General features: G+C 65.1%; 4 protein-coding genes across 5 annotated transcripts; all 4 read left to right on the top strand.

Annotated features, from left to right (window-relative positions):
- Window positions 1-83: 83 nt before the first annotated feature.
- TMEM101 (transmembrane protein 101) lies at window positions 84-3,772 on the top strand. 2 transcript variants are annotated; one of them, XM_062018729.1, is made up of 4 exons: window positions 84-220; window positions 2,668-2,848; window positions 2,928-3,074; window positions 3,181-3,772. In XM_062018729.1, exons 1-4 carry the CDS (start codon window positions 84-86, stop codon window positions 3,487-3,489), a joined length of 774 nt encoding a protein of 257 aa, XP_061874713.1. In that variant the 3' UTR covers window positions 3,490-3,772. The 2 variants fall into 2 exon arrangements, with proteins under 2 accessions (XP_061874713.1, XP_061874714.1); XM_062018730.1 differs by having other exon boundaries at window positions 143-220; window positions 2,731-2,848.
- Window positions 3,773-7,145: 3,373 nt separating this feature from the next.
- Window positions 7,146-7,869, top strand: LOC133628876 (peptide YY-like). The gene is made up of 3 exons (XM_062018799.1): window positions 7,146-7,333; window positions 7,636-7,707; window positions 7,845-7,869. Exons 1-3 carry the CDS (start codon window positions 7,146-7,148, stop codon window positions 7,867-7,869), a joined length of 285 nt encoding a protein of 94 aa, XP_061874783.1.
- A 2,974-nt stretch (window positions 7,870-10,843) lies between these two features.
- LOC104555449 (pancreatic polypeptide-like) lies at window positions 10,844-11,652 on the top strand. The gene is made up of 2 exons (XM_010198888.1): window positions 10,844-11,019; window positions 11,589-11,652. Exons 1-2 carry the CDS (start codon window positions 10,844-10,846, stop codon window positions 11,650-11,652), a joined length of 240 nt encoding a protein of 79 aa, XP_010197190.1.
- A 697-nt stretch (window positions 11,653-12,349) lies between these two features.
- On the top strand, window positions 12,350-20,087 carry MPP2 (MAGUK p55 scaffold protein 2). Its single transcript, XM_062017638.1, has 12 exons — window positions 12,350-12,380; window positions 14,503-14,621; window positions 15,536-15,688; window positions 15,769-15,918; window positions 16,447-16,674; window positions 17,786-17,917; window positions 18,203-18,308; window positions 18,797-18,865; window positions 19,022-19,183; window positions 19,389-19,591; window positions 19,694-19,822; window positions 19,911-20,087. The coding sequence occupies exons 1-12, from the start codon at window positions 12,350-12,352 to the stop codon at window positions 20,085-20,087; spliced, it is 1,659 nt and encodes a 552-aa protein (XP_061873622.1).
- Window positions 20,088-20,951: the final 864 nt, after the last annotated feature.

The following is a 20,951-nucleotide window of genomic DNA, read 5'->3' as shown; positions in this document are numbered from 1 at the left end:
GGGGGGGCGGCGGCGCGGGGCGGCGGCGCGGGGCGGGACTTCCGGCGGCGCGGCGGCGGGGCGGGACTTCCGGCGGCGCGGCGATGGCGGCGGCGCGCGGGTGGCGGCGGCGCGCGCTGCGGCTGCTGACGGCCGGCGGCGGGGTCCTGCTGACGCGCTTCCCGTTCTGGCACTGCCTCAGCGGGCTGCTGCTCTGCGCCGAGCGCGCCGCCGCCCGCCGGTGCGCACCCGCCGCCGGGCTCCCGGGCGCGGGAGGGCGCGGGCGGGCGAGGGGCCCCGGGGCCGGCGTGGGGCTCGGGGGGTGTGGGGTGTGAGGGGCTCCTGAGGCGGGTGTGGGGATGGGGGGTGTGAGGGGCCCCGGGGCCGACGTGCGGCTGTGAAGGGCCTCGGGGCCAGTGAGGGCCTCCTGAAGTGGGTGTGGGGCTGGGAGGGCCTCCTGAGGCGGGTATACGGCTGGGGGATGTGAGGGGCCCCGGGGTCGGCGTGGGGCTGGGGGGGTGTGGGGCTGTGAGGGGCTCCTGAGGCAGGTGTGGGGATTGGGGGTGTGAGGGGCCCCGGGGCCAGTGTGGGGCTGTGAAGGGCCTCGGGGCCAGTGAGGGTCTCCTGAAGTGGGTATGGGGCTGGGAGGGTGTGGGGCTGGGGAGACTCCTGAGGTGGGTATATGGCTGGGGGGTGTGAGGGGCCCCAGGGTCGGCGTGGGGCTGGGGGGATGTGGGGCTGTGAGGGTGTGTGGGGCTGTAGGGCCTCCTGAGGTGGGTGTGGGGCTGGGAGGGCCTCCTGAGGCGGGTATACGGCTGGGGGGTGTGAGGGGCCCCGGGGTCGGCGTGGGGCTGGGGGGTTGTGGGGCTGTGAGGGGCTCCTGAGGCGGGTCTGGGGAGGGGGGGGGGGTGGGGCTGTGAGGGGCCCCGGGGCCGGCATGGGGCTGGGGGTTGTGAGGGGCTCCTGGGGCCAGTGTGGGGATGGGGGTGTGTGGGGCTGTGGGGAGCTCCTGGGGCCAGTGTGGGACTGGCATGTGTGGGTCTGAGGGGTCTCGGTGCCGGTGTGGGGCTGTGAGGGGCTCCTGAGGTGGGTGTGGGACTGAGAGGGGCTGAGACAAACATGGGGCGCAGGGAGTGATGTGCATGTGGGTCTCCTGCAGCAGGTGTGGGGCAGCTGAGGGGCTACTGTGGGATTGAGGGATGTGTGGGACAGTGAGGGGCTCGGGGCCAGTGTGGGGCTGGGGTGTGTGAGGGGCTCCCACAGCAGGTGTGGGGCTGCAGTAGGTGTGGGGCAGCTGAGGGGCTCCTGGGGTCAGTGTGGGGCTGGGGGGTATGAGGGGCTCCCACAGCGGGTGTGGGGCTGTGGTAGGTGTGGGGCAGCTGAGGGGCTCCTGGGGTCAGTGAGGGGCTGCAAGGGGCTGAGGCAGATGTGAGGCCCAGGGAATGGTGTACTTATGGGGCTGGGGTAGGTGTGGGGCTGTGAGGGGCTCCTGGGGTGGGGCAGCAGGTGGGGAGAGACTGGAGCAGGTGTGATGCCCGGGGAGATGGGTGTGTGTGGGGCTCCTGGGGTCAATGTGGGGCTGTGAGGAGCTGAGGCAGATGTGGGGCCTGGGAATGGTGTACTTGTGGGGGTCCTGGGTCCAGTGAGGGGCTCCTGGGATGGGAGGACGGGCTGGGAAAGGCTGAGGTAGGTGTGAGGCCCAGGGAGCCGGGTATGTGTGTGGCTTTTGGGGCAAGTGTGGGGCTGGGGTAGGTGTGGGGTGGCTGAAGGGCTCCTGAGGCGAGTGTGGGACTGAGTCAGATGTGAGGCCCAGGGAATGGTGTGTATTTGGTGTGCCTGGGGTGAGTGTGGGTCTGGGGGGGTTTGGGGGAGCTGGTGGGTCCTGGGGTGAGTGTAGAGCTGAGGGGGTGCAGGATGGTGTGGGGCTGGGGCCTGTGGGGAAGTTGGGGAGGTCCTGAGGTGGGTGTGGAGCTGGGTGAGGGCTGAGAGAAGGGCAGAGCTGTGGAGAGGCTGAGGCTGTTTAGACACGGGGCACGGAGGGCTGTGTGGAGCCAGGACAGGCCTCTGGCAGAGCTAGGGGTGACGGAGGGTCTTGAGGGGAGCATGACTGGGGTGGTTGTGTGGAGCTGGGAGTGAGGGAGGGTCTGAGGGGAGTGAGGCCAGGGGTGGTTGTGTGGAGCTGGGGGTGAGGGAGGGTCTGAAGGGGAGTGGGGCCAGGGGTGGTTGTGTGGAGCTGGGGGTGAGGGAGGGTCTGAGGGGGAGTGAGGCCAGGGGTGGTTGTGTGGAGCTGGGGGTGAGGGAGGGTCTGAGGGGGAGTGAGGCCAGGGGTGGCTGTGTGGAGCTGGGGGTGAGGGAGGGTCTGAGGGGGAGTGGGGTCAGGGGTGGTTGTGTGGAGCTGGGGCTGAGGGAGGGTCTGAGGGGGAGAGGGGCCAGGGGTGGTTGTGTGGAGCTGGGGGTGAGGGAGGGTCTCGGGGGGAGAGGGGCCAGGGGTGGTTGTGTGGAGCTGGGAGGGTCTGAGGGGGAGCGGGGCCAGGGGTGGCTGTGCAGAGCTGGGGGTGAGGGAGGGTCTTGGGGAGTGGGGCCAGGGGTGGCTGTGTGGAGCTGGGGGTGAGGGAGGGTCTCGGGGAGAGGGGCCAGGGGTGGTTGTGCGGAGCTGGGTGTCGGGGCTGGAGCTGCCACACCCCTCAGGAAGCCAGACATCCCCGTGCCCTACCTGTACGTGGACATGGGGGTGGCCGTGCTCTGCGCCAGCTTCATGTCCTTCGGCGTCAAGCGCCGCTGGTTCGCGCTGGGGGCCGCGCTGCAGCTGGCCGTGGCCACCTACGCCGCCCACGTCAGCGGCCACGTCCACTACGGCGACTGGCTGAAGGTGAGGAGCCCCCGAAGCCCTCCAGCGCCCTGCCCAGCCTTGGCGGGGGCGCAGCGGGGTGACGGCATTGCCGCCGCAGGTGCGGATGTACTCCCGGACTATTGCCATCATCGGCGGCTTCCTCATCCTGGCCAGCGGCGCCGGCGAGCTGTACCGGCAGAAGCCGCGCAGCCGCTCCCTGCAGTCCACGGGACAGGTCTTCCTCGGTATCTACCTCATCTGCCAGGTACAGCAGGGGCTGCACCCCCGAGCGTTCCCTTCCCTGGAGGAGAGGAGCAGCCTCGGGTGGGTGCCTCAGCCGCCTCCCCATCTGTGTGCCCCCTCCCTGCCAGGCCTACTCCCTGCAGCACAGCAAGGAGGACCGCCTGGCCTACCTGAACCACCTCCTGGGTGGGGAGCTCGCCCTCCAGCTCCTCTTCATCCTCTACGGCCTCCTGGCCCTCGCCTTCCTGTCGGGCTACTACGTGCGCGCGGCGGCGCAGGTGCTGGCGGTGCTGCTGCCCCTCGCCATCCTCCTCATCGACGGCAACATCGGCTACTGGCACGACTCGCGCCGCGTCGAGTTCTGGAACCAGATGAAGCTCATCGGGCAAAACGTCGGCATCTTCGGAGCCGTCGTCATCCTGGCCACAGACGGCTGAGCTGGGACTGGAGGGCGCAGGGCGGTGGGGATGGGGGGAGGCTTTTTTAAACAATCACTGCTATTTATTCTCTTTTTTTTTTTAATTACTGTTGGTAAATATTTGATAATTTTGCCAGAGGAGTGGGCAGCCGCTGCCCCGGGGATGTAGGGGAGCCAAGGGGGGCTCCTGCTCGTGGGGAGCTGGCCACTGTGTGGCTGGGCCCCCTCCCCACCAAGCTGTGTGACCCCCCCCAACCTCCCAGCTGTATTTTTACTGATGAAACAAGAAACCTTTCACGTCGTCCCTGGGCTGTGGTGGCTGTTGTGTGCCAGGGGGGTCAGGCCCAGCTGCTTTAGAGGGTTCAGGGAGGGGAGGAGAGGTGTGTATGGGGTGTGTGGGCACTGTGGAGTGTTCCTCCCCCTCCCGTGGGGAAACTGAGGCAGGGGAAGCAGAGAGTCCCAGGCTGGGTTTTACTGCCGATTCCTGCCTGTGCCCGGTGGTGGGTGCTTGAGGGAGGATGTGCTTAGCATGGGAGATGTCACGGCAGGATGCAGCGAGGGGCCGGCAGCCCCTGGGCTGGCGTGGGAGATGTTATGGTGGAACACATCGAGGGAGTGGCAGCCCCCGGGCTGGCGTGGGAGATGTTAGGGCAGGATGTGGCGAGGGGCCGGTAGCCCCCGGGCTGGCGTGGGAGATGCGACGGCTGGATGCGGTGAGGGGCCGGTAGTCCCCGGGTGTTCCCACGGGCCGTGTGCCCGTCCTGCCGCCCGGCTGGGCAGGCGTCTGTGCCCCCCCGGCTGTGCGGTGGAAAAGCAAACAGCGGCTGATAAGGGCCTTCCTCCGGGGGCCTTCCACGGGTGGCCCCTAATGTGCCTCCGGCGGAACCGGAGTCATAAAGTGCGGGGAAGCGGCAGGGTCCTGTTTGCTCTCCCAGCGCCTTTCAGTCCGCGGGACGCCGCGGGGGCGGGACCCCTCCCCTCGGGGGGCTGCCTGAGCTCCAGCCGTGCACCTGCAGCCCCAGACCTTCCTCCTCCCCCGGGAAGGGGGAGCAGCCGGGCCCCCCCCGCCCCCGCGCGGGCAGAGCCATCCTGTGACCTTTGGAAAACGGCTGTTTGCTGTCACTCGGGGGAAATGGGGCAGAAAGTCTTTGCTCCCCCGCCGGGTCGGCTCGCGGGACTGGGGACCCTCCCTCCGGGCTTCAGCTCGGGGACGTCCGTGACCAGGCGGTGACACCGCCACCGTCCCGCGGGGCTCGGTCCGTGACCAGGCGGTGGGGCCACTGTGTGTCCCGCCGCCCCTCCCGATGGGGCAGACCCCGTGGCACGGGCAGCCGCAGCCCCCGCCGGTCCCATCAGCCCTGCCGTTCGCCCTTGCCGGTGGGAAAGCGGGAGGTGTTGGGCCGGGGGGGCTGCTCCCCTCTCCCCTCGGCCGCACGGCGGGCCTCTGCCCCCTCTGCCCCGCTATCCGCTGTCTGGCCGTGCGGCTGCTGCTGGGTGGGCGCATCCCGGGGCCACTGAGGACCCTTCCCGGAGCGGACCCCCAGCACCTCTCCCGGCACGGCCCCTCCGTGCCCTGGCTTCCCCCCAGGCCGGCACATCGGTGGCTCCTCGATGCCAAACCCAGAGCGAATTCGTGTCCCCCTGGCTTGTCCCTCCCCGGGGCTGTGACCGCCGGTCACGGCGGCTCCGTGCCCAGCCCTGGGAAACTGAGGCAGCCGCGGGCTGCATCGCATCCCCTGTGCTGTCCCGCATGGGTGCTTGGTGCCGGGGCTGCGTCCCATCTGCTGTGCTGTGTTTGTGTCCCCACGAGTGGCCAATGTCCGTGTGTGCCACTGCCACGTTCCAAGGTGTGTGCCATAGCTGTGTGTCACATCCGTGTGCCGTGTCCATGTTCCATGGCTGCACACCACACCAGTGTCTGTGTGCCATTGCCTCGTGCCACATACCCTGCCTGTGTGCCATGTCCTTCTGCCATGGTCATGGCTGCATGTCACATCTGTGTCCGTGTGCCATGTCCGTGTTCCATGGCTACATGTCACATCTGTGTCTGTGTGCCATTGCCTTGTGCCACATGCCCTGCCTGTGTGCCATGTCCATGTGCCATGGCTGCATGTCACATCTGTGTCCATGTGCCATGTCCATGTTACATGGCTACATGCCACATCTGTGTCCGTGTGCCATGGCTGCATGTCACATCTGTGTCCGTGTGCCATGTCCATGTTCCATGGCTACATGTCACATCTGTGTCTGTGTGCCATTGCCTTGTGCCACATGCCCTGCCTGTGTGCCATGTCCATGTGCCATGGCTGCATGTCACATCTGTGTCCATGTGCCATGTCCATGTTACATGGCTACATGCCACATCTGTGTCCGTGTGCCATGGCTACATGTCACATCTGTGTCTGTGTGCCATTGCCTTGTGCCACATGCCCTGCCTGTGTGCCATGTCCATGTGCCATGGCTGCATGTCACATCTGTGTCCATGTGCCATGTCCATGTTACATGGCTACATGCCACATCTGTGTCCGTGTGCCATGGCTACATGTCACATCTGTGTCCGTGTGCCATGGCTGCGTGTCACACCTGTGTCTGTGTGCCAAAGCCATGCCCTATGCCACACACCACGTCTGTGTCCTGCAGCCGCATGCTGTGTCTCTGGGTTGTGTCCTATTTGTGTCCTCCATGTCCTGTGCGTGCCCTGTGCCTGCAGAGTCTCTCAGTGCAGGTTGGGGGGCTCTGCAGAGGAACAGTGACAGGGTGATGGCACGTGTCCCAGGGCCTGCGGGGTCCTGCTGTGCCTATGGGTCGGTCATGGGTGAGGGAGGAGCCAGCAGCCCCCTCAGAGGATATAAAACCCCGGGCAGGTGGAGGAGCTGCTGTGTCCCCAGCGCTGTTACCCCGCTGCCAGGCCCTGCTGTCACCTCCCACCTCCTCCACTGTGAGTGCGGGGACAGCCGAGAGATGGGGCTGGGGGCTCCCATGGGAATCCTACGGAGGGGAGGTGTCTCTGGGGAGGGAGGCAGTCCCTCGGGGACATGGGAGAGGGGGCTGCAGAGGAGGTGTCCTTTGGGGTGGGCTGGGCTCTGGGGTCCTTTGAGGTGGGACATCTCCCTTGGGGATGCTGGGGAGGGGGGTCTCTGGAGGGAGATATGCTCTGGGAGATGGAGGGGTGTCTGAAGTCCTGGGGAAGGATGTGATCCCTTAGGGACTGGCTCAGAGGGGTCTCTGAACAAGATCTACCTTTTGGAAGCTAGGAGGAAGTTCCTGGGGGTCCTGGGCAAGGAGATGGACTCTTGGGGACTTAGAGGTTATGTATTGAGGTCCCTAGGTGGGAGATGGCCCCTTCGGGGCAGTGGGGTCATCTCTCGAAGGGAAATATTCCCGTGGGAGCATGGGGAGGGGTTGTTCCTGGAGGGAAGCTGTTCCCTGGGGGGAACTGAGGTCCCAACCAGGGGACGGAGACATCTTGGGGAGCAGGGTGTCCCTGGGGTATGACATCCTAACAAGAGACAAGGTCCTGGGGTGGCATTTCGCAGGGAGATGGGGCCTTTGTTAGGGGGCAGAGCAGCTCCAGGCTGGGATGGGGGTGATGCACACACAGCCATGGCTGACCCATCCCCATCCCCATCCCCATCCCCATCCCCATCCCCAACCCCATCCCCATTCCCCCTGCAGATGGTGCTGACTCCGAGGCCGTGGCGTGTGCTGGCAGCCATTGCCCTCTGTGCCCTGCTGTGCCTGGGGACGCTGGCAGCTGCCTACCCCCCCAAGCCTGAGAGCCCCGGGGATGACGCCTCCCCCGAGGAGATGGCCAAGTACTTCTCGGCACTCCGCCACTACATCAACCTGGTGACGCGGCAGAGGTGAGCGTGGGCGAGCATGAACATGTGTGTGCCAGCTCAGTGGCACTTGTGCAAGCCTCTCTGCACGTGCAGACAGGTCCATTTGCACACCCCTGGGCTCTGTTGCATGCACACAGCAGTTCCTGCTTGCACGCACTCATGTGCTTGTGAGGTCCCGCTTGCATGCCCACTCGCACCCGTTTGTGTGTCCACCCACACCCCTTTGTGTGCCCACTCCCACCCCTTTGCATGCCCACCCACCCCCCTTTGCACTCCCAGTCACCCCCCTTTGCACACCCACCCGTGTGCTCTGTGACCCGCAGGTACGGCAAACGCGCCAGCCCCGGGGAGGTGGTGTCGGAGCTGCTTCTCGGGGCCAGCAGTGACAGGTCACGGTGAGTGTCCCTGTCCTGTCCCCATCACCCTCTGGACAAGGAAAGGGGCTACAACCCCTCCTGCACCCTGGGGTGGGGGTCCTAGTAGGTGCTGGGGGTCTCGTTCCCCTTTTCCTCATGCCAGCCCTTCCCCACAGGTATGACGATGACTCTACGTGGTGACCAGATCCTCCAGCACCCCCATCCCCCAAATCCTCCCCATATCCCCCTGAGGAGTCTGGGGCTCTGCTGCAGGGTGAGCCCTAGCACCCAGGGCCAGCATGGATCCCCTTGCCAGGAAGGCTGGGGACCCCTCAGAGCCTGGCCCAGGAATGTCCCGCCGGGAGGGGGTCCTGACCCCATCCCCTCCCCATCACTGTTCAGGGTGGGGGGGGGGTCCCGTGTGGTCCCTGCAAGCCCCCACCAGTGGCAATAAAGAACACGATTGTGGGCACTTGTCTGGGGTCTGGGCTGTTTCTGCTGGGATGAGGGGTGGAGATATGGAGGAGTGCAAGGGGGATAAAGGGGTACAGAGGTGATGTGGGATGGAGGGGAGCTGGGAGGGTGCAGGGGAGATGCAGGAGCAGGAGGAACGGAGGGAGGGGTGGGGGAAGGTGGAGAGGGAGTAAGGACAGAGGACTGTCTGGGGTGAAGGTGGAGGGACAGGGAGGGACGTGGGGAGTTCGTGGGGGATGGAAGGGTCACGGAGGAGGTAGACCAGGGGGACATTGGGTCTGGTGGAAGTGGTCAGGGGGAGAGGGGAGAGTGGGGTGCGCTGGGGGACTGGGGCACACTGGGGTTGGATGTTGGGTACATTGGGTGTGGGGGTAGTGGGGGCACTAGCAGAATGTTCTGGAGTGCGCTGACTGTGGAGGGGATGTTGTCAGTGGGTGTTGGGGTGTTCAGGGAACGGTGTACACTGTCACTGGGTGTTGGAGTGTGCTGGATGAGGGGCTGCAAAGGTGCTGGGGTTCATGGGGCATATCAGTGGTGGGTGCTGGGGTGCACTGAGTGGGTATGAAGGTGGTGGGATGCCCAGGCAGTGGATGCCGGGGTGCACAGGTGTGAGGATTTGGGGGGCACTGATAGTGAGCTCTGGGGTGTGCTGGGTGCAGTGGCTGTGGGAGTGTTCTAGGTGTGGGGTGCAGTAGGTGCTGATGTCTACCATGGGGTCCCTATGGGGACTGTTGCTGTCTGGGACCGTGTCAGGTCTGGGCCAGAGACCTCCCCACACCCCTCTGACTGCCTGACCCAGCCTGTGGCAGGAGCAGAGGGGAGCAACCCCGTCCTTGGTCCCAGCTGCAGCAGGGGCTGCTGTCCCCCATCCCTGCTCTGTCACCCACACAACCAATGCTCCTCCCGTCCTCCTCCTCCCTCTATCCTTTCATCCCACCCCAATGTCAGGCCCTTGACCTATCTGTGCCCCCCACTCCCCCATGTCTCTGAGTGCCGCTCCAGTGTCCTTCTGTCCCACTCCCCTCTGCCCATACCTCGCTGTCTCTGCTGCCCACCCCCCTCCTGCCAGCCTTATCCCCTGTGATGCACCATGCCAGCTGTTCCCCAGACGTCACGTCCTTTGGTCCATCTGTGGGGCTGAGATGCTCTGGGGACAGACACCGGATGGTCCATGTCCTCGGCCCCGCCGGAAGCCCTCCCAGGGTCAAACATTAACCAGGGCTGTGTTAGGGGCCAGATGTCCCTGTCACGCTCCCAATGGCCCGTGTCACCCCTGATGACCCCTGTCCCCCCCGCCACGTGGCTGCAGGTGCTGTGTGGCACACTGATATCAGTGGGGGGGACAAGGGGGATATAAGGAGCAGCACCACGGTGACAGTGGTGTCACCTCGGAACAGGGGAATCGTCGGCGGCATCTCCCCGTGTGTCTCCCTGCATTCTCCCTTGCTGTGTGCCTGTGCCACTGCTTTGGAAGCAGGTGAGTGGAGCTGGGGCCTTGTCCCTGCAGGGGATTGGGCTGTGGGGAGTGGCAGAGCCAGTGCTGGGGGATGGGGTGCTGAGGGTTGTGCAGGGGGTGTGGGGTGTGCAGAGGCCAGCATGTCATGTCTGTGCATATGAGTGTGAAATGGATGTGCAGGCACATGTGCAAGGCTGAGTGTGTGTGCCTATGTGTAGGGGTGTGACAGTGCGTGTGCACACATGTGTATGTGCTCTAGGAATGGGCCCGTGTGTTCGCCCTGGGAGAGTGTGTATGTGTGTCTGCACATCTCTGTGTATGGCTGCACATGTACCTGTATACACACGGACATGTGTGTGCTGCATGAGTGGTTTTGTGTGTGCTTGTGTGCACTCATGGAGCAGAGGCGGGGGTGTGTGTGTGCAGGGGTATGTGCATGGCTCTGTGTGCACGTATGCTCACACCCTGCAGAGTGAAGGTTTGGTGTGCATGCAGAGGGTCTTCTGAAGGGTGTGTATGCAGCCAAATGGTGTGCATGCATGTGTGGGTGTGCAGGTGTGCACTGTGCATGTGTGTGTGTGTCAGGGTGAGCTGTGTGCATGTGTGTGTGGGCAGGTGAGTGGTGTGCGTGTGTGTGTGTGCAGAATAGTGTGCATATATGTGTGTGTGTGGGGGGGTGCGTGTGCAGGTGAGCAGTGTGTGTGTGGGTGTGTGCATGTGAACGGTGCATGTGTGGGTGTGTGCAGATGAACAGTATGCATGTGTGTGTGTGCATGTGAACAGTGTGCATGTGTGTATGTATGTGTGCAGATGAACAGTGTGCATGTGTGTGTGGATGTGTGCATGTGAACAGTGTGCAGGTGTGTGTGTGTGTATGTGAACAGTGCATATGTGTGTATGTGCAGGTGAACAGTGTGCATATGTGTGTGTGTGTGCAGGTGAAGAGTGTGCATATGTGTGTGTGCATGTGATCAGTGTACGTGTGTGTGCAGATGTGTGCATGTGAACAGTGCATATGTGTGTGTGCATGTGAATAGTGTGCATGTGTGTGTGAGTATGTGCATGTGAACAGTGCATGTGTGTGTGAACGGTGTGTGTGTGTGGGGGGGGGGTGTGTATGTGCAGGTGAGCGCTCTGTGTGTGTGTGTGTGTGCGTGCGTGCGTGCAGGTGAGCGGTGTGTGTGCCTGTGTGCATGCACAGCCGTGCCCTTGGCAGAACCTGAGCCTGTGGCGTGCGGTGCAGCCATGGCTCCCCGCTGGCCCTCCCTGCTGCTCGTTGCCTGCGCCCTGGCGCTGCTGGCAGGCCATGTGTCCACCGGCCCTGCACAGCCCACCTACCCTGGGGACGACGCACCCGTTGAGGACCTCGTCCGCTTTTACAACGATCTCCAGCAGTACCTGAACGTGGTCACACGGCACCGGTGAGCAGCAGGGGCATGGCATAGGGGGGCACATAACAGGGGGCACAGCACAGGTGGTGTGGCAGAGGGGGCATTAGCGGTGGAGGCATGGTGGCAGGACCTCTGTGAGGTGCTGCCCACTGCCACATAGTCCCTGCTGCAAACTATTCCCCATTGCAATGAGCTCCCTGTTGCAATCCTTTTACCTGCTGCATTGCAGCCTGCTCCCATTGCAGCACTCTCCCTGTGCAGTGTGCTCCCCATTGCAATGTGCTACCTGTGCAACACCCTGCCTGTTGCAATATGCTCTCCAGCTGCAAGCAGCTCTCTTCCACTGCAGCACACCATCACACCATGCTGCCCCACTGCAACCTGCTCAACTGTTGCCACCAGCTCCCTGCTGCAGTGCAATTCCCACTGAAGTGTGCTCCCCGCTGCAATTTGCATCCACTGCCATTCATACCTGATTTCAGCACATTCCCCATCGCAACCTACTGCTCCCCTGCCAGATGCTCCCTCGCTGCACCCGTTGCTGGCTGCAGCCAGCCCCCCGTTGCACTGTGCTCCCTGTAATGTGCTCCCCCTCGCAGGTACGGCAAGCGGTCAGGTGGACGGGCGCTGTGTGAGGAGCCCTTCGGCACTGCGGGTTGCTGAGCCCCAGGTGAGGGGCAGGAGTGTGAGATCTGAACAGCAGCTAAGCTGGGGGGGTGGGGGCTGGCTGAACCCTCGCTGCACTGTCAGTGCCTCACTTTCCCCAACAGGCACTGTCCTGGGTGGAGATGTGGGAGCCCTGGGCTGGGGGATGCAGGGATGGGAAATTTGAGGGGGGGTCTACAGGGGGCTGGCTGCTGACCCCCTCTCCTTACAGGGACACTGCTGGGGCCAAGTGGGTGAAGAGGAAACCTAAAGGGTGCACCCCCCCCCAGCCTCTGCAGCACCCATGGCCCTGCTGCACCCATAACTCCAGGATCGGGTTGGATTTCCCAGCAATAAACTCCCTTGCAGCCACCTCCTGCCTTTGCCTGTTCAGGGGTCAAGGGCAACAGAGGGGATCTGGGGGTGGCAGGGCTGGGACATAGTGTGGGATGCCCCACTGCGCAGGTGTCGGCACCAGCACTGGCTGTTGTCCCCGTGGGGCAAAATGTGGGGCTGGGGGGGGGGGATGACAGACACAGGATGCAGAGGCCTCGTGTCCCTGCACGTCTGTGGTCTGCTCACACACGGACACACGCCTGTGTATGCACACGGACAAGGGTGGCCGCGTGTGCCAGAGCAGCACACGCCTGCGCAGCCGGTCCCGTCCCGTCGGTGCCAGTCACGCGTGCCCGGCCGTGCCCACAGCACCGCCGAGATGCCGGCAGCCGCCCCCAGCTCCGCCACGGGTGAGCGTTCACCAAGCCGGGGCTTGCACGCACACACGCGGGCACACGTGTGTGCAAACGCAGCCTGGGGGTGCGGTAGTTGCTGCCGGGTCCGCGGGGAGCGTCCGCTCCGGGCGCGGGTGTGCGAGGGGGTGGGTCATCGTTCCTGCGGGGGTGAGCACCTGCGTGCGCGTGTGCTCGCGTGTGCAGGGGGGCGCGCACTCGAGTGGAGCGCGGTCCCTTTAAACCCGCCCCCACCCCCCCTTCCTGCGCTGCGCTCCCCGACCGTTCCCCCCCAGTCGCCATGGCAACAGCGCGGACCCGCGCCCCCCGCCCGCCCCCTTAAAGGGGCCGAGCCCCTGCTGCTCCCCCTCCCCAGGCCGCGGGAGGCTGCGTGGCTGCGTGCGGGGGGGCTGCCACGGGTGAGCGCGCACGGGGAAGCGAGGGTGGGCGTGCAAGCAAGGGTGAGCAGGCACAGCGGTGTGCGCGTACCGGGGAGGCACGCGTGGGTTTGCATTCGAGTGTGAGCGTGCATGGGGGGGGGGGGAGTGAGCGTGCACAGGAGCGTGCGTGTGTGCAGGAGTGTGAGCAGGCAGCAGCGGGTGCATGGCTCTGCACGCTTGTGTAGTCACGCACGGGCGCGCGTGTCCGTGGGCGCTCAGGGCTGTGCGTGCTCACACATGCGTGTGTGCACGGGTGCGTTTTGCACGCAACAGGCGTCCGCGTGCCCCTGCGCCCGCGTTGACTCCCCGGACAGTGCTCGAGCGCGTGGCCGTCGGCAGGTGCGTGTGTGTACTTGTGTGTGTGTGTTTGCACACTCGGGATTGCTCACACGGGTGTGCCCGCGCGTGCGGAGCTGCGCGCGCGTTTAACTGTGCACGCGCGTGTGAGCAGCTCCCCCCTCCCCACGCGCGCCCCCGGCCGCGGGTGTGCGGGGTCCATCCCAGGGCTCGCGTGTGCCTCCGTGTGCAAGGCCCCAGCCCCGGGGGGGCCCGGGCGGGGAGAGGGCGACGGTACCCGGATCGGGGCTGGGGGTTGGGGGGGGCTGCCCCGCTCCACCGCCCGCAACCATGAGCCGCCCCGGCGGAGGGGCCCCGCTCCCCGCCCCCGCCCCTCTGGGTCCCCAAGGTAGGGGGGGACGCGGCCCCGAGGGGAAGGAGATGCAACACGGGAGGATGGCGCGGGCGGGGGGATTGGGGATGCGGTAAGGGGGGTGAGCTGGGAGATGAGGTATGGGGTCATGCCGTGACCCCCCGGTCCGGGAGGGGCTGCGTGGATTGTCACCCCCCCCGCAGCCGCGCCGCGAGCATCACCCGCCATGGCCGCGCAGCCTAGCGCGGTGCGGCGGTGCCCGCTGCCATCGCAGCCGCGGATGCATCACACTTTCCCCCTCCATTACATCGCACCCTCCCCCCGTCCATTACACTGCACCCTCCTCCATTGCATCATGAACCCCCTCGTTGCATCACGCACCCCCTCATTGCATCGCGGCTGCCCAATTGCGTTACACCCCCTGCCTATATCGCCCCCCATTTGCAATGTAACCCCTCCCCCGCTGCTGCGTGCACCGGCTGTGGGGAACGCCCCCCCCCCCGGGGACAGTCCCAAGTGGTGGCTTTTGGGGGTCTCTGTCTGGTCCTCACTGCAGAGACTGAGAGTACAGTGCAACTTCCTGCAGGGACGGGAGGGTGAGTGGGCAGTGGGTGGGTGTGCAGGTGAGCTCTGCCCGGAGGAAACTGAGGCACGAGGGGGACTGTGGTGCTGAGCAGCCAGGGTTAGTCCTCAGCCCCAGACTGCAAGGTGTTGGGGGGCTACTTCCCACCAGGGGCTGTGGTGTCCTGTAGCCCCCCCCTGGGCAGGCATGGCAAGGTGATGGTGCTGCAGGGCATGTCAGTTTGTCTATCCTTTCTGTTGGATGATAGAGGGTGTCTCTGCTCCCACAGACCCCCACACCATCCCCCCACACCATCCCCACGTTCCCTGCCAGGTCCCATAATTGGGAAACCCTGGGGCAAATGGGGCAGGATGGCGGGAGCCTGTGCACTCCTGGCTGCATTTGACTTTCACTCACATTCTGCTCTCTCCTGCTCTCTCTCACCTCCTCCATGTCCCCATGTTCCACCCGTGGCCCTGTGCCCCCTAGCCATGCAACAGGTCCTGGACAACCTCATGGGGCTCCCTGGTGCTCCAGGGGCTGCTGACCTTGACCTCATCTTCCTCCGTGGCATCATGGAGAGCCCAATCGTGAGGTCCTTGGCCAAGGTGCAGCACCGTGGGAACACCACAGCAGGCAGCAGCGAGTGGGGCACAGGGGGAGGGGGGAGCAGGGTGTGTTTGTGTAAGAGTGGGCATGGGTGTATGGGCACATCAGTGTGTGTGCATGCACCTGTGTACCTGTGTTGTGTGGCTGAACATGCATGTGGATGCATGTGTGTGGGGATGCATGTGCAGGGGTGCACTCACATACCTGTGTGTCTGTACATGGATGTGTGTTCACACGTGTGCATGCAGAGATGCTGTGCATGCGTGTGTATGCATGTGCATGCATGGATCTACACTTGCACATGTGTATGTATGCAGGGAGCTGTCTGTGTGCACAAGCATACACGTGTGTGTGCATGTGTGTTTGCATGTGCATACATGTGCGCCTGTGCATGTGAGGCTGCAGGTGTTTTTGTGCAGGGGTGAGGGGTAGCTCTGCCTGCACAGGGACGGGGTGGGGAGGGTGCTGGGTGTGCAGTGCCCCTCATGGTGTGCGTGCAGCTGGGTGTGCATGAGTGCTTGCGTGCGTCTGTGTGTGCCTATCACCTGATGTCTGTGTCAATGGGGTGCGTGTGGCCAGCCCCACGTCCTGCATGTTTGCCAGTGCGTATGTGTATATGCACATGCACACAGCGGTGCAGCAGCATGTGTGTGCACACCTTGCTGCAGCGATGGGAGTGCAAGGGCGTGCACACACGTGCATTTGTATGCATGACCATGTACTTGAAGCTGTGCCTGTGTGTGCATTGAAAAGGGCAGGTTTGAGGGGGTGGGTGGTGTGTGTGCATGTGCAAAGGGCACGTCTGTGCTCGTATGCTGTGTGTGCTCATGCGTGTGCATGCTGGGTCACACCAGAGACTCGTCCATGTCAGAGACTTGCCCACAGTCCCTAACCCCTGGCCCACTTGCCCCAGGCCCACGAGCGGCTGGAGGAGCGGAAGCTGGAGGCAGTGAGGGACAACAACCTGGAGCTGGTGCAGGAGATCCTGCGTGACATCGGGCACCTGGCACGGCGGGACGGGGCGGCAGCCGAGCTGACCCGCATCCTGCGTGAGCCCCACTTCCAGGTGGGCTGTGCAAGGCCCAGGCGTGTGCGGGGTGGTGTGTGACGGGTGTGACAGCAACCCCCTACACCTGTGTGTTGCAGTCCCTGCTGGAGACCCACGACTCGGTGGCCTCCAAGAGCTATGAGACACCCCCACCCAGCCCTGGCCTGGACCCAGCTTTCAACAGCCAGCCTGTGCCCCCTGATGCTGTGCGCATGGTGGGCATCCGCAAGGCAGCTGGCGAGAACCTGGTGAGCCTGAGCCAGGGGCACGGCGGGTACACTGCAGGGTGCTGGGGACACTGTGAGCATCACTGGCTGCTGGGACATTGCAGCATGCTGAGGCCATTGGCATTGCAGGGTGCTGGAGTGCTGCAGGGTGCTGGGGCATGACCGGGTGCTGGGGACCCTGACCCTTTGCATGGGAGAGTGCTGGGGGCATTATGGGGTGCTGGGGACAGTAGGGGCATTGTGACTTGCTGTGGTGCTGCAGGGAACCGGGGCATTGTGAGGTGCTGGGGACACTGGCGGCATTAGCGTGCAGGGTATTGGCATGCAGGGTGCTGGGGGCGTTGCTGAGGGTATTGTGGGGTGCTGGAGGCATTGTGGGGTGCTGGGGCATTATGGGGTGCTGGGATGTTGCAGGGTGCTGAGCTGGTGCTGGGGTGCTGTGGGGCACTAGGGCATTGCTGGGAGGGTGCCTGGAGGGCACTGGGTCAGTGTCATGGGTGGTGGCAGTGGGGCTGGTGCCAAGGGGCTGAGGAGGGGCCATGTCCCCAGGGGGTGACGTTCCGGGTGGAGCGGGGGGAGCTGGTGATCGCCCGCATCCTGCACGGGGGGATGGTGGCGCAGCAGGGGCTGCTGCACGTGGGAGACGTCATCCGGGAGGTGAATGGGCAGGAGGTGGGCAGCGACCCGCGGGCGCTGCAGGACAGCCTGCGCCACGCCAGCGGCAGCGTCGTCCTCAAGATCCTGCCCAGCTACCAGGAGCCTCACCCGCCGCGCCAGGTACCGGCCCCACTCCCCCCTGACTCCCCCAGCTGCATCCCACACCCAGCACCCTGCCCAGGGCTCCCTCGTCCCCCACACATGGGTCCTCTTCCACCGCTGTACCCTCCCACCTTAGTGTCCCCGTGTCGTCCCCATGCCACCCCCCAACCTTCCCTGCTCATATGTCCCTTGTCTCCCTGCCCCACACTCACCTGCCCCATGGTCCCTGGATCTCATATCCCCATGTGTCCCCTGAGCCTCACAACCCTCTGTCCCCTTGTGCCCCCTCTTCATGGTCCCGTAGGGACTTGCCCTGTGCCCCCCATGCCCCTGTGGCCCCTCCTTATGGTACCTTCACTTCTGTAGGGACTTGCTCTGTGCCCCTGTGCCCCATGCCAGCGCAGCCCCAGCACTGGTGAGGGCATCTAGCTGTAGTGGCACCTGTCCTGTCGCCGTCCCCATCCCCATAGCAAGACCCGGGGATGCAAAGGGTGCCCCGTGCCCCCCTTCCCCTCCCCTCCCCTCCCCTCCCCTCCCCGTGCCACCTCCTCACAGGCGGCCTCCGTCATCCTGGCTCTGTGGGGACAAAGCAGCGCTGTCACCGCGTCCCTGGCACGGCGTGTCCCCGCGCCGGGCCGTGCTCGCCCCGGGGCCCCTGGCTGTAGCCACGGGCGTGGCGCAGGGCTCCCGCGGGCGGGCACCGCGCGCGGTGCGGCGTGTGAGTGCGCGCGAGTGCGTGTGCGCGGCTGCCCCGCACACATGTGCGCCATCGCGGGCGCGGCGGCGGCGGCGCTGGCCGCCTGCGTGTGCCTGTGCGTGGGCGTGGGGCTGTGCGTGGGGCTGTGCGTGGGCGCGCTGTGGGGCGCGGCGGCGGCTGCCGCTGCCGCGTGCGTGTGCGCGGGTGCGGTGCGTGCGTGGCTGCGCGGGGCGGCGACGCGGCTCCGGGACGGGGGCGGGGCGTAGCGGGATGCACACGCGTGTGTCTGTGTGTGCGTGTGTGTGTGAGCGCGTGGAACAGCCCCTGCGTTTCCCCCCGGCACGCTGCGGGAGGTTGAGCCCGCTCAGGCGATGTGGAGTGCCCCTCCTGCCCCGCACCACCCCGCCCCGCCGCTGACCCCCCCATCTCCAGGTCTTTGTCAAGTGCCACTTCGACTACGACCCAGCCACCGACAGCCTCATCCCCTGCAAGGAAGCTGGTCTCAAGTTCGCTGCTGGTGACCTGCTGCAGATCGTCAACCAGGACGACCCCAACTGGTGGCAGGTCGGGAGGGACCTCGGGGAATGTCCTGGCCCTTTGCTCCCCTCCTGGGGGGTTCTCTGGCAGCTGGGGTCCACTGAGGGTCAGGAGTTTCCCTGCGAGCTGAGGAGAGTCCCTGGAGCTGGGGAGAATCCCTGGAAGTGTGTGTGGGGGTGTCGCTGGGACCTGGGTCCCTGTGCAAGTGGGAGGAGGCTGTGGGAGTTGTGTGGGGGGGGAAGTGGGGTGTGCCTGTGGAGCTGGGGGGTCTCTGTGGGGCTAGGGTCCCCATGCACATCACTATCCCTCCAGGCGTGCCACGTGGAGGGGGGCAGCGCGGGGCTGGTGCCCAGCCAGCTGCTGGAGGAGAAGCGCAAGGCCTTCGTCAAGCGGGATGCAGAGGTGGCCCCTGGCTCCGGTACGGCCCGCCCTGCCCACCCCATGGCGAGGACATGGCCCTGGGGAGGGGTCGTCGCCTCCCAGGGGGGAGCATGGCAGGTCCTCAGTGACAATGACCCCAATTCCCAGGGTGTTGTCCCCATCCCATAGTACTGCCCCTGTGATGGGTTCCAAATTCCCAGGGTGATGTCACCATCCCATGGCACTGCCCCTGTGCCAGGTCCCCAGTTCCCTGGGTGCTGTACCCACCCCATGGCACTGCCCCTGTGCCAGGTCCCCAGTTCCCTGAGTGCTGTACCCATCCCATGGCACTGCCCCTGTGCCAGGTCCCCAGTTCCCTGAGTGCTGTACCCATCCCATGGCACTGCCCCTGTGCCAGATCCCCAGTTCCCAGAGTCCCATGGCACTGTCCCTGCAGCAAGTCCCAGTTCCCATGGCACTGTCCCTGTGCCACGGCACTGTCCCTGTCCCCATCCCCAGCTCAGCCAGCCCCCGTGCCCTCAGCAGGAGCCCTGTGTGGCAGCCTCAGTGGGAAGAGGAAGAAGAGGATGATGTACCTGACAACGAAGAATGCTGGTGAGTGTCCCCAACTGGCATCCCCCCAGGGAAGAGGGGACAGTCCCCAGGCTGTGCCTATGGCAGGCTCATGGTGGCACTTAGGAGATGCAGTGTCCTGGAGTCCCTGTAGATTTAGGGTCCCAGCCATGGGTGACAGCTGTGTCCCTTGCCCAGAGTTTGACCGCCACGAGCTGCTGATCTATGAAGAGGTGGCACGCATGCCCCCTTTCCGCCGGAAAACCCTGGTGCTCATCGGCGCCCAGGGCGTGGGGCGACGCAGCCTCAAGAACAAGCTCATCATGTCGGACCAGGCGCGCTATGGCACCACCATCCCCTGTGAGTGTCCCTGTGGCCATGCCAGCATCGCTGTCCCATTCCTGGCATCCCCGCCCCTGCCAAGCCCAGCCTGGCTGGCAGCGGGTGAGCGCAGCACCCCTGAGTGCGCAGTGCAGCCTCAGAGCCCCATGGAGGTCCCCGTGGGCACCCCCCAGGGTGGGACGTGAGGGTCGGGGGGGTGGCACTGACGGGCCGTCCCCGGCAGACACGTCACGGAAGCCGAAGGAGAGCGAGAAAGACGGGCACGGGTACCGCTTCGTGTCGCGGGCTGAGATGGAGGCGGACGTCAAGGCAGGGCGGTACCTGGAGCACGGCGAGTACGAGGGCAACCTCTACGGCACCAAGATCGACTCCATCCGCGCCGTGGTGGAGGCTGGCAAGATGTGCATCCTGGACGTCAACCCCCAGGTAGAGCACCTGGAGGACACACACCCTGCCAAGAATGGGGTGACTGGGGCTGCCCCCCTGCCCTCCCTGGGGCTCAGCACCTTTCCCTCCCCTCCCACCCAGGCAGTGAAGGTGCTGAGAACGGCTGAATTTGTGCCATATGTGGTCTTCATCGAAGCCCCCGACCCGGAGACGCTGCGGGCCATGAACCGGGCAGCGCTGGAGAGCGGCGTGGCCACCAAGCAGCTGACGGTGGGTCCCCTCCCGTCCCCTCCCCAGGGCGGGGGTGGGGAGCACGGGGAGCGATGGGGAAACTGAGGCAGTGCTTGTGTGGGGACAGGAGGCCGATGCCAAGCGGACGGTGGAGGAGAGCAGCCGCATCCAGCGCGGTTACGGCCACTACTTCGATCTCAGCCTGACCAACGACGACTTGGAGCGCACCTTTGGGCGGCTGCGGGAGGCCATGGAGCGCCTGCGTGCCCAGCCCCAGTGGGTGCCCGTCAGCTGGGTCTACTAGGGCCCCCTCAGGGGTCCTCACCCCTCTGCCCCCCATCCCCAGCCTGGCCGGGAGGGCTGTGGGGGAGGAGGGTGGTTGTGCTCCTGCTGTCTCACTCACTGCTGTGATGAGCTTGCCGTGCTCAGCACTGGGGGTCTGGCTCTCTGCAGAGTTCCCCTCGCCCAAGCCTGGCCCCTCTCTCCCTCCTACCCAGCCCCAGATTTATGGGGAGGGGCAGAAGTGGCCAGTGGGGTCCGAGGGGTGGGACAGAGTGCCCCCGCAATGCCCAGCACCCACACAGCTAGTTCACTGCCAAAACCTCACCCCCCTCCCCATACTGTCCTGGGAGCCTGTGCCCTTTGCCAGGGTTGCTGCGAGCTGGGGGACAGGGGATGAGTGAGCTCCTCCAGCATGCTGTGGCTCTGGCCCCCTGTAGTCCCATGTGTCAGTTTCCCAATGGGGATACCCACGCTGTGCCTCAGTTTCCCCACCCCAGGGTGTAGCGCCTGAACAGGACCCCCAGGGCTGAGGGTGGGTCACACTCGGATGGAGCCCCCTCAGCTGCCCTAGACCCAGAAGTCCTGTCTTTTCCCACCCCCAGGCTGCACCCCCTGGGGACTCCCTCTCACCCTTCCAGGATGGGGGTCCCTACTTGTCCTTCGTGCCCAGCCATCACCCTTCCCTGGTAGCAATAACCTCCGAGACACTCCCTGCCCGTGTGTATCTGGCCCTGTAATTAACCCCTAATTAACCCGGGGGCGGAAGGCTGAGGCTGGGACCTCACTGGGGTGTTGCTGAGGCTGTCGTGGAAGGGGGCTGCCATGGGACCGGGACACAGGAGTGTGGGGCACACACGTGCAGGTGTGCACACACCCCCCTGTGCTC

The sequence above is a fragment of the Colius striatus genome, chromosome Z, assembly GCF_028858725.1.
Source record: "Colius striatus isolate bColStr4 chromosome Z, bColStr4.1.hap1, whole genome shotgun sequence".
NCBI classification, from domain to species: Eukaryota; Metazoa; Chordata; class Aves; order Coliiformes; family Coliidae; genus Colius; species Colius striatus.
The sequence above is the reverse complement of the archived record's forward strand: the minus strand, read 5'-3'. Positions and strand labels throughout refer to the sequence as shown.